The 11,809-nt window shown below is 40.9% G+C and overlaps 1 protein-coding gene across 4 annotated transcripts; it reads left to right on the top strand.

Moving 5' to 3' along the window:
- The first annotated feature begins 3,733 nt into the window (after positions 1-3,733).
- Positions 3,734-11,527, top strand: LOC142848629 (interferon-inducible GTPase 1-like). Of its 4 annotated transcripts, none has more exons than XR_012910439.1 (2): positions 3,734-3,952; positions 8,635-8,658. XR_012910439.1 is itself a non-coding variant. In XM_075970832.1 (2 exons), exon 2 carries the CDS (start codon positions 9,441-9,443, stop codon positions 10,752-10,754), a length of 1,314 nt encoding a protein of 437 aa, XP_075826947.1. In that variant the 5' UTR covers positions 3,734-3,952; positions 9,422-9,440; the 3' UTR covers positions 10,755-11,527. The 4 variants fall into 4 exon arrangements, 2 of the variants coding, with proteins under 2 accessions (XP_075826947.1, XP_075826946.1); XR_012910438.1 differs by lacking the exon at positions 8,635-8,658 and adding an exon at positions 5,496-5,700; XM_075970832.1 differs by lacking the exon at positions 8,635-8,658 and adding an exon at positions 9,422-11,527.
- The last annotated feature ends 282 nt before the right edge of the window (positions 11,528-11,809 follow it).

Genomic DNA, 11,809 nt, shown 5'->3' with positions numbered 1-11,809 from the left:
GATACATTAAACTGTGTCACATTTTAAGAATTTTTGGGTTCTCTGAAAGTGCTGGTGATTAACAGCAATAATTAAGACATGAGTAGTTGATGCTTGGAGAAATAGATCAATGGTAACGGTTTTCTGCACAAGCATGAAGACTTCAGCTCAGACCCACAGCAACCATAAAGAAAGGTGAGTTAAATGGCATGTACTTGTAATGCCAGCATTGGGAGGTAGAGACAGTAGGATCTCAAGAAATCACAGGCCACCTTGTCTTGATTAATGAATGGTGTAGGAGGTCCTTCTGTTTATGTGTTGCTTTCATTGGTTAATGAATAAAGAAACTGCCTTGACCTTTTGATAGGGCAGAACTTAGGTAGGCAGGAAAAACAGAACTGAATTCTGGAAGGAAGAAAGTAGAGTCAGAGAGTCATGGATCCACTGGAGATGGACCCTGGTTAGACTCTTTCCCTGTAAGCTACTGCCACGTGGCAATATACAGATTAATAGAAACATTTTAAATCAAGATGTGAGAGTTAGCCAATAAGAGGCTAGAGCTAATGGGCCAAGCAGTAATTTAATTAATACAGTTTCTGTATGGTTATTTTGGGGCTAAGCTAACTGGGCTGTTGGGAAGAATAAGCAGGCTCCTTCCCCTGCAACAGATGAACTCAAAACTCAGTGAGAAACTCTATCTCAAAAAGAAAAAAAAAAAAAAAAAAAAGGCCGGGCGGTGGTGGCGCACGCCTTTAATCCCAGCACTCAGGAGGCAGAGGCAGGAGGATCTCTGTGAGTTCGAGACCAGCCTGGTCTAAAAGAGCTAGTTCCAGGACAGGCTCCAAAACCACAGAGAAACCTTGTCTCAAAAAACCAAAAAAAAAAAAACCAAGTTGGTGGATGATCAAGGAAGACAGCCAGTGTCAACCTCTGTACTTTAAACATGCAAACAAGAGTCTAAGCACCCTCGTTTACACATGATCACACACACACATATGAGAGAGAGAGAGAGAGAGAGAGAGAGAGAGAGAGAGAGAGAGAGAGAGAGAGATTGCTGAGCTGTTATATAGCTGTGTCTCCGTTGAAATTGTCTCATTCTCAAAAAGAAGGGACTGGGGACATGGTTCAGCAGATGAAGTGCTTGCTGTGCAGGCATGAACCCTGCAGGTCAGATCCCTATAACCCATGTATAAAGTGAGTGGATATAGGTAACTCCAACTCTCTCAAACAGAGACCAGGGATTTGCAGTGCAAACTGGCTAAAGCGAATAACTAATCTAACTTTATAGGCAAGCTCTAGGTTCAGTTGTGAGCACTGGCCTCAATGAACAAGGTCAAAGATAACAGAGAAAGAGTCTCGGCATCACCCTTGGACAGGCAAATGCTGTCTTTCACACTAGCACTGACCTAATGGGGTCAAAAGATAAAAGGAAGATGAAATGGAGATATTGTCTTGCTAGTTCACAGGTGGCAGAATGCAGGGATCACAAATTACATTAGATCTGTACTAAAGAGGTCTTCCTGGGATCCTAAAACTTGGAACCTATGGGAAGAACTAAAGGACAAAGAGGGGAAAAAACAAGGTAAAAATGATAAAAGATAATCCTGAAGCACCACCTTTTCATACAAAGAGTAAGAAATTCCATGATTCAACAAGCAGCTGGGGACCTAAAGAATAAAAGATATGACAGGACACTAGGAGAATCAAGGAGCATAACAGCCTGAATTGCTCTAATTGGAATTTTTAAACAAACAATAACAGAGACTCCCACCCCTAGTTCATGGGGCTGTGGGATGTGAGGATAACTGAACGAACCTGAGGACGCTGCGAGTGCACAGAGGAATAGAACTGCCTGTTCTCCTTGCGGTAGAGGTTACATAATCCAAGGCAACACAAGGTCATCATTCACTGGTGGACAGTCCCACAGGAACCATTAGGAACCCGTGGTCACCACATGGAAGGGTTCCATGATATAAAGAAGAAAGGACAGACATTACAGAGAGAATTGGGCACGAGATAGCCAGTATTCAATGCCCACCTTATTAGACCACATAGAACTGTGTTCATGAGAGAACTAGGAGGACACTGTCAGGTATGTGCTTGCTATGCTAACAAGGGGACATTTATTGGAATCTCCAGCATCCACCTGGAACTTCAGAGGTTGAGAAACATGTTCAAAACCTAGTCCTGGGAGTATGGGAAGAAGAGCATTCCTGGAGCTTGCTGCAGAGCCCATATAGCTGAGTCAGCGGGCTCCAAGTTCAAGGAGAGACCCTGTCTCAAAAAATAAGATGGAGGAGCACCTGAAGAACAGCAAATGTTTTCCCTTTTGTCCCTTAATTTTTATGCCTATACATTTAATGGTATATTTCCTTGGTTGTATTTTAATTTTCTGTCTCCTCTTTTGTTATTTTAAGATATATTTTATTTTATTAATTATTTTATTAATTGTGTGCATGTGTGTTTATCTATGTGATATATGCTATTTGGAGGGTTGCATAGGCCAGAGGCATGAGAATCCCTGGAGCTGGCTTGGCAGGTGGTATAAATCACCTGATGTGGGTGCTGGGAAGAAAACCCTGCTCCTCTGAGAGAGCAGCAGGTGCTCTTTAACCCAGAGCCATCTCTCCAGCACCACCCCTTAAATGTTTATCCGATTTTTTTGTCTTTATTGTGCAACCATTTTTTTACTCTCATATTCACCCTTTCTCTTTCTGCTTCAGTTTAGTAGTATTTGACTTTATCTTGTCCCTTTTCCTTTAAAAAAAAATGTTATAAAGCTGATGAAGCATTGGAAGTGTCCAGGTGAGACATGGATGGGAAATTGCTTAGTGTGAACTTCAGAAAATAATTCCTCAAACAAGAGGTCTGGAGGCCTTGTGTAAGCTCTATATTATTCCCAGAGTATTATATTAACTGTGAGAACAACTGTAACTGTATGAAAGTACCACTATGTAATTGTCATGAACATAATATTAAGCTACCTCCAAATGAGTTATTGTTATACCCATAGAATGGATACAGATATAATGATATAAGCCATGGGTATAATGATACAAGGCATCTCTCAACCCTCATCGTGGAAGCTTGTGTTTGCAGCAGATGATCATCACTCCAGACCAAGACACAGGGACTAGGACCCAGAAGACTATCCAGCCCTAAATGGAATATATCAATGCTTCTTCTAAAGGCACAGGAATGGTTGTGGAAGAGAGGGTGAAAAGACTGAAAGAGCCAGAGTTGGTGGATGGTGACAGGGAAACAGTGTCTTCTGCTCACAGCATGGCAGCTCCACATATGAACTCACCATGGTTGTGACAGCAGGTGTAAGACCTGCCAAGCCCGTGCTGGACTGAATAGCAGCATAGACAGGGGAATTGAGAATGAGAAGAATTAGGAAATGTGAATTTACAACCATGAGAAATTAGAGGGTGGTAAAATGAGTATTTTCTTGAATGAGACAAAAAAAATGACCTCTGCACACGACTTGGGACAATGTTTTGTGTGACCAGTTCAGGTTGCATTTGTGAAGTCAGGGATCAGAAAAAAATGCCTTTCAAGGGTTGTGTTCCTGCCTATCTAGTCAGATACTTGCCCATGTTGCCCCGAGTCCAAAGGCCACATTCCACTCTGTTATTATTTTATGACTGTCCATCATTTGCTGCCAAGAAATGAAGAGATAACAGAATGAAAAACAGCCAATAGTTTCACGTTCTCTTTCTTCCTCTTGGAAGCACAGGTGATACATAAAAACAGCAACATCCATACGCTTAGATGATTGGTAAAAACACACTAGAGGGAAGGGGCAGAAGTCAGAAGAGTGATAAGTCCCGCCCTGCTGACTTGAACCTGCGGCTTTCCCACAGAGGAAAAAGAGAGGGGATACAAGAGAAAAGACTGTAACAGGACAGTGGAGCGCGTGGTTCCTGCACCTGAACCCAGTGAGGAAATCCACTGGACACAGGATAATCTGGTAAGTGGACAGCAGTATTCAGATCTACCTTGAACCCTCACCATCTCTAAAGAGATGACAGGTAACAGGACATTTAGAAACATGCCCTGAAAGTGAGGGGCCTCAGTTTGGAAGATCAGGAACTTTGGTGGGAAGCAGGCAGGATTGGTTTGTGGATGGTCTTAGCCAATCATTCATTGAGGTAGACATAAAGGAAACAATCTCAATATTTATTTTGGTAAAAACTCAAGCTGTTTTGGCTTGTCTCTTATTCCTCTCCAAAAAAATGTTTGTTAATAAGTAATGGAGTATCTCTGCATTGTGTAGGAGGTTTATTAAATCTCATCTAAAATTGCTTCCTAGTTCATGGTCAACTATGTAATTCCTTACATCCCGAGGCCTCCGATCTGTGGAAAGAGGTCTCTCTGCACACTGCTTCTGCTGCAGCTGGCTGTGGAAATCTGTGCCTGAAGAATCTTCTTCACTGTGGTTTTCTTTATTGTAAAGCAGGAGTGTTAAGGAGCTTCCTTCCATCTGTGAGAGGCATGATCTTTGTCAAGGTGTGGTGGCAGCTGTCATTTAGGCAGGCATCATTTTTTTTTACTTTTTATTTACTTATTTTTTTATTACTTAAAAGAAATACCAATCCAAATTCCCACTCCTTCCCCTCCTCCCAGTCCCCTCCCTCTCCCTCCACAGAGCCTCCCACCCCACCCTTTCAACCCTAAGGGAGTGCCATGCACCCTGCCCTGTGGAAAGTCCAAGGCCCTCCCTATTACATCTAGGTTGAGCAAGATTACATCCAAAGAGAATAGGATCCCATGAAGCCGGTACATGCAGTAGAGACACATCCCAGTGTCACTATCAGTGGCCCCTCAGTCTGCCCCAACTGTCAACCCCCTTCATAGGGGCTTGGTTGTTCCCCTGCTCATTCACTCCCAGTCCAGTTGGAGTTGGTGAGCTACCATTAGCTCAAGCAAACTGTCTCAGTGGATGAAAGTGTGGCACATCTACACATTAGAGTACTACTCAGCAGAAAGAAAAAAAAAGACATCTTGAATTTTGCATTCAAATGGACAGAATTAGAAAACATTATCATGAGTGAGGTAACCCAGACCCCAAAAAAATGAATATGGTATGTACTCACTCATAAGTGGATACTAGTCATAAACAAAGGGCAATGAGCCTATAGTTCAGGATTCTAGAGAAACTAAGTAATGAGGTGAACCCAAAGAAAAACATATGTAGACCCACCTGGAAATTGGAATCAGACAAAAATTTGGGAGCAGGGAGGCAGGGGATAGAAGGAAGGGGAGAAGGGGGGTTGAGGAGAACTTGAGGGAATGGAATAATCGTGATGGAAGAAGGACAGATTCGAGAGCAAGGAAAGAGACATCTTGATTGAGGGAGCCATTACAGAGTTAGCAAGAAATCTGGCTCTAAAAAAATGCCCAAGAGCCCACAGGGATGACCCCAGCTAAGACCCTAAGCAATAGAGGAGAGGGTGTCTGAACTGGCCTTAACCTAGTAGTCAGACTGATGATTATCTTAAATATCACCATAGAAACTTCATCCAACAACAGATGGGAACAGAGGCAATGACCCACATCGGATCACTGGACTGAGCTCCAGAGATCCAGTTGAAGAGTGGAAGGAGTGAGAATATAGGCAGACATCATATTGTAATGCTTGCTGTGTCACAGCCTTCTCGTTCCCTGTGTTCATACTCGGTGGAAAGACCTTGCAGACAACTGTCACACTGGAGTCTGTATCACAGATCCTGGAGCTAGAACTAAAAGAATGAGAGAGAAAAACTGAAGAAGTGAGAACAGCTCGTGTGTTTCGGGGACATGCTATCTGTGTCCTGTGGGTGACTGTCACCTTCAACAGTAAATGAGGCTATGTAGTTTATCTAATCTTGTTTAGCTTCCCTTTCAGGACAATCTCTTTACCACCTCTTCCCATCCTGTGCCTGCAGCCAGACTGAACAAAGTTCTGCAGCGCTGGTTTCTTGCACAGCTGTACCCATTTGTCTTGTAGGTTGCACCGGGGCTTTATGTGCAGTGGGTCTGTATGCGCTTGTGCTCATACACAGTATGATTCTAGGGACATCTGTGTTTTGTATTAGACTGGTTTTATGCTCTCCCCGGACTGTTGGCACCCACTGTCTATGAATCTACTAAGACTTCAGGTTCCCGCTGAGCAGTTAGAACTACAGAACAGGCACAAGTGTTCACAGTAAACTCCAAGTGTTTTCCTCACAGCCCCCTTTAATTGCCTGATAATATATATCTGTGTGTTGATGGTGAAGAAGTGAGCAAGACAAAAGCACTTTATAATGCATGAGGTTCATTATATTGTGGGAGGATAACAGCAAATGAAAGACAAATACACACTATGCGGCAACAAGGGCTGGGGAGAAACTGAAACATGACGAAAGGATGGCAAATGATAAGAGGAAGGCGTATTTGTACATCCCAATGTGAATATAAATCCTGAATCCTGCCTACTTGAAGTAGGACCTAGAGAAAGGTAATTAATAGCCCTGTGGTTACTGGGAGAGAAGAAAAAGACATAGAAGCAGTCGCGAGGTTCAAAGTGATGAGTGAGAAGACAGCGCAAGATACCAGGGGGCTGGAATCCAGACACCAGAGGCTCCAGAAATGCAATAAGTATTCAAAGGTATAATGTATGGAGCATGTGCACTGTATACCCAATGAATGTTCCCTGATGGAAAGGGAAATCCTTGTGGTGCCTGTCAGAATTGCCTTGACATGGTAAGACATCAGTGTCACTAGGATAACTCTGGCTGATTGATTATCCATGTTATTGCAGAAACAATCCCAGGAACTATAGCTATATCGATGACATAATCAAAGCTGGAATTGAGGAGGTCTTGCAGAGGGTAAAGGAGGAGGAATGATCAATTGTAAGTGGATTATGAAATAGAGCCTAAGCCTGTGAAGTAATTTGATGTGGGAGAAACAGAAAGAGGAGACTCCAAGGTGACAATGGGGATTTGCGGTTTCCATAACTGATTATGAGGTCCATTGTGCTGTCGTGCGAGGTCTTGTAGGCAGGTTTGTGGAAAATAAAGGGTAGAAATATGAGATCTGTGCTAGCTAAATGCCCAACAATTATACTCAGGTCCTTAGACCTAGCAGCAAGTGTATTTACCTGTTGAGCCTTGTAATGAACTTGAGCCCAGGTTAGTCTCTGACTCACTACCAAAGATGACCCTCTTACTCTGCTCCCTGAGTTCCAGAATTACAGGGATCCACAAGCACCTACATTTGATGAGGATTGAACTCAAGGCCTTATCCATGCTGGGAAAACTCTCTACCAATTGAACTACATCTCCAGTGCTCAGTTAGACTGCTTTCATAAAAGAAAAGGTTTAAAAGAAAATAGAGAATCTAAATGATGACTTGAGGACACAAAAAATATTGTTTTAAATAAGCTCATTTTAATGCAAAGTTTAAGGTATAAGAAGTTTTGTATTATTTTATGTTTATATTCTTCATGGAAATGAGTTCCATGTCAGGAAAATGATAGAAGAAAAGTAAATCTAGGCAAAATTAGAATTATTTCAGCAAAACACAATAGCTGAACTTGCTGAAATATTTTTGAAAACAAAATAACGCAGACAAAACCAGATTTGTGTGATCATTAGAGAGGTTTGTCATTGATTAAACACTGATGTCAATTGCCATTTATTGTTATTTATTTTTCAGTGTATAAAGCTAGATGTATGTTAAATTTCTATTCATTTGAAAGCAAACACTGAGGGTAGTGTGCACAGATGGTAACGACATCTCAGATTTCAAACAAAATATTCCAGTTCTAATTAGATGCAACACAGTTACTCATTATTTTATACTTGATTACTTGATGATGCTGGCAAAAGGATACCTGTACATTTTATATTATTTTTATTTACTTAAGTATTATTTTTTCTTTAATGAAGGGTTTAACTGAGAGTTAGTAAAATTTGTTTTAGTTTCCTTTCTAATTATAATATAAACACTATGACCAAAAGAATTTCTAAAGAAAAGGGTTTTTCAGGCTTACACACTCTGCTCACAGTCAATCACGGGGGAAAGTCTGGGCAGAAACTGCAGGAGTAGAGGCAGTATCAATAGGAGATGATGTGACATTTTATTTGTTTTTTAATAAATAAAGCTTTCCTGAAGATCAGAGAGTAAAACAGCCTCAATGATCAACCTTACAAAACCAGGCAGAGGTAACACACACCTTAAATCCCAGTAGCCACATTAGATGTCATAGAAACCAAGCGGTACATGTCGTTAATCCCAGTGGTGTGCCTTTAATCCCAGACTAGAGAGGATTATAAAATGGGAAGAGACAGCTCTCAGACATAATCTCTTTCTGAGATTCCTGGAAGCAGGATCACCATTTCAGACTGACGTAGACATAAGAACCAAATGGATGCCTGGTTTGTCCTTATAGCCTTCAGGTTGTGGTGCAAGACAATTCTGTATTCTGTCAATTATGTGTGATTTTCTTTGGGGCATAACGGCTGCAGAAACTGGGCAGGACAGAAACTCCAATAAGCAGGTCCTCATGTTACAATGTTGAACCCCAGTTTCTTTCTCTGAGTTTTTAATTAATTGTGCTTCAAGGAGAATATTGTTTACTATCTTGTTCCCAATAGTTTGATAATGCTTTCTTAAATTACCCAGTCCAGGGGTGGTACCACCAAGAGTGGGCTGGAATCTCCCACATCAATATTCAATCAAGAAAATACCACATAAGGATGCTCCTGGGCCAGTCTGATGGAGGCACTTCTTCAAATGAGATTTTTCTCCTCCAAAAGGACTGCAGCTTATATCTTGTTGACTGAAAATAATCAGCAAATGAACTTGCCTAAAGGTGAGATGGTCCCTTGGGTTCCTGCTTCATGAAAGAGTCTTCAAGACATTCTGCAAGACACAGAAAAAAGTGACTGACAAACTGCCAATATAGGTGGAACTGTCTGCTGGATATTAAGGGCTTGTAGGCTCAAGATGGATGCCCCAACAATACAAAAAAAACTTTGAGTAACTGTCCAGGCAGCAAGAAGTCTCTGTCATCTTGATAGATTTGGAACTTGCTTACAATGCAATTCCTGTTTATTTAGGTAATAGTATATCCTTCTGGAGTCTTTGATGGAGTTGAAGGATATGATAAACCATAAAGTAGATGTAAATATTGTAACTGTATTTCTTGCTTGATACTTGTCTTGCTGTATGTAATTTTACTTTTTATTAAACAGAAAGGGGGAAAAGGTGTGGGAAGTCCTTCTTTATATGTGGTGCTTTTATTGGTTAATGAATAAAGAATCTGCTTTGGCCTGTGTGGGGGGGGGAGAATCAGCATAATATATATGGTCAACATCAGAACACATCCAAGATTGCAACATAAAGAACTCAATGTTAAGCATAAGGGCATCTTGAATCTCTTGCACTTACTCTCCCTTCTTTCTTTCAGGGCACTTTTATCAACAGTTATGGATCAGTTATTCTCTGATACACCTAAGAATGAAGACTGTGGAGATTTGGAGTCCAGATTTACAATATATTTTAAGAAAACTAAGAAAGTAAACAAAAACATTACTCAGGAAACCATTGATTCAATTGAGTTACACCTGACAAAAGGAAATATTCAGGGGGCAAACTCTGTAATCAGTACTGCATTAAAAAATATTGATAATGCCCCAATAAACATTGCTGTCACTGGAGAGTTTGGAGCAGGGAAGTCCAGCTTCATCAATGCCCTGAGGGGGGTTGGACCTGAAGAAAAAGGTGCAGCTGAAGTTGGGGTGGTAGCAACAACTATGAGGAGAACTCCATACAAGCACCCCAAAATTCAAACTTTGACTTTATGGGACCTGCCTGGCATTGGGACTCTGAACTTTCTACCAAAAGATTATCTGGAGAAAATGAAATTCCAAGAGTATAACTTCTTCATTATTCTTTGTGCCAAACATTTTACAAAACTTGAACTAGATCTTGCCAAAACAATCAGACTTATGAAAAAGAATTATTACTTTGTGAGAACCAAGGTGGACCTGGATTTAGACAATGAGAAGAAATGCAAACCACGCACCTTTGACAGAACAAAGACCCTGCAGAAGATCAGAAGCATGTGTGTGAACACCTTCAGTCAGAATAACATGGATGTATCACAGATTTTCTTAATTTCTAACAGCAATTTATCTGACTATGATTTTCCAGTCCTGATGGACACCCTGGTAAAGGATCTTCCTGCTCAAAAGCGCCACAATTTTGTTCTTTCCTTACCTAATATTACAGAACCAGCCATTGACAGAAAGCACAGCTCTATGCAGCAGACTGTCTGGTTGGAAGCCTGCAAGGCTGGATTTTTAGATACTGTTCCTGTAGTGGACATCCTCAGGGATGATATGGAGGAGTTGAAGGTGAAGTTAAACCACTATCGAGTCCTTTTTGGAGTGGATGATGAATCCTTGCAAGTCATGGCTAAGGATTCCCAAGTGCCTCTTGAACAACTGAAAAAAATCATTAAATCTCCTTATTTGTTAGAAACTAAGAAAGAAGAAACATTCGGAGAAATGCTTTTGAAATATTTGGAGAAACTTGCCTTAGGTAATGGTGGGCTCCTAGCTTCAGGTATTTACTTTAGGAAAACCTTTTACTTGCAATTTCTGTTCCTTGACACAGTGACTGAAGACGCCAAAGTTCTCCTTAGAGAGACAAATTTAAGAAAGCAGTTTAAACTCAACTCACCACAGCTACTGACCATGACAAGAACAAACGATTACTATCAAGAAGTCATTAGATAAATTCCCCCTCTGACATATTTTCTTTAGCCAAACCACTATCACCATGGAGATACCTAAAGATATGGACCATGCTTCGTACTTTGTCACAGTCTGGCAACCCAAGTCCCTCTTTCCCTCTCTGCCTGCCTCTCTGTCTTTCAACTCTACCTGTTGTGAAATATTCTTTTAAGTATGCAAAGATGTGTTACATTTGTTTATGCTGCAGAATATTACTTTAACTGTGTAAAAAACATGGTACATTTTCTCATTCCAACATGGGGCCAGTACTTTTATGTAGGGCCTAAGAAAACTGAGGGGAAAAAGAACAACAAAGAAGTTGTATGCTAAGCAAAAATAGTCAAAGTTAGGATCAGCATTCAAAGCTAATAATTCTGTGTCATGGATTGGGAGCTAATTAGTGGCTCCAAAGAAAGAAAGTCAGGTACATTAGCCTGCACACTTGAATACACACACACACACACATACACACACATACACACACACACATCTACGAATGGACACATACAATGCCTAAAATGTACAATCACATACAAAAGATATGAATAAGTTCTTTGTATCTAATTCCTACTAATCAGCTACTAATCAAACATTCTAATGGAGGACTTGCCATGCATGTATGAGGACCAGAGCTTAATTGCCAGAACCCATATAAATGTTCAGTGAGTGTGGCAGCCACCTTGTACTTCCACACTCAGAAGGCAGAAACAGTGCAACCATGGAGCAGGTTGACTTGCTGGACTGTGTTGATCTACAAGCTCTTGATTCAATTGAGAGAACCTGCCTTGGTGAAAAGGGTAGAAAGTAATGGAGCAGGAGACCCAACATAAGCCTGACATGTCCGCACACACGTAAACATGTACACCCCACACAGGGACACATTTTAAATATAAAATAATATTTAGGAAGTAAAGAAAAGTCACAAGTCTTAGAAAGTATAGAAACATAAAAGTTTCATGAAGCTCTCCTCAAGGTTAACAAGTAGTCTGTACATTGTCATAGTTTTTATCTCTGTTGATGGGATTAAACACTAGCTGTTGGTACAAAGTCAGTGAAGG

Source organism: Microtus pennsylvanicus, chromosome 4, assembly GCF_037038515.1.
Source record: "Microtus pennsylvanicus isolate mMicPen1 chromosome 4, mMicPen1.hap1, whole genome shotgun sequence".
Taxonomy (NCBI): domain Eukaryota; kingdom Metazoa; phylum Chordata; class Mammalia; order Rodentia; family Cricetidae; genus Microtus; species Microtus pennsylvanicus.
This window is presented reverse-complemented; position numbering and strand designations above follow the sequence as displayed.

What these genes read in the sequence shown, in the direction of transcription:
- LOC142848629 (XM_075970832.1), top strand. Translation starts at nt 9,441, where the DNA reads ATGGATCAGTTATTCTCTGATACACCTAAGAATGAAGACTGTGGAGAT.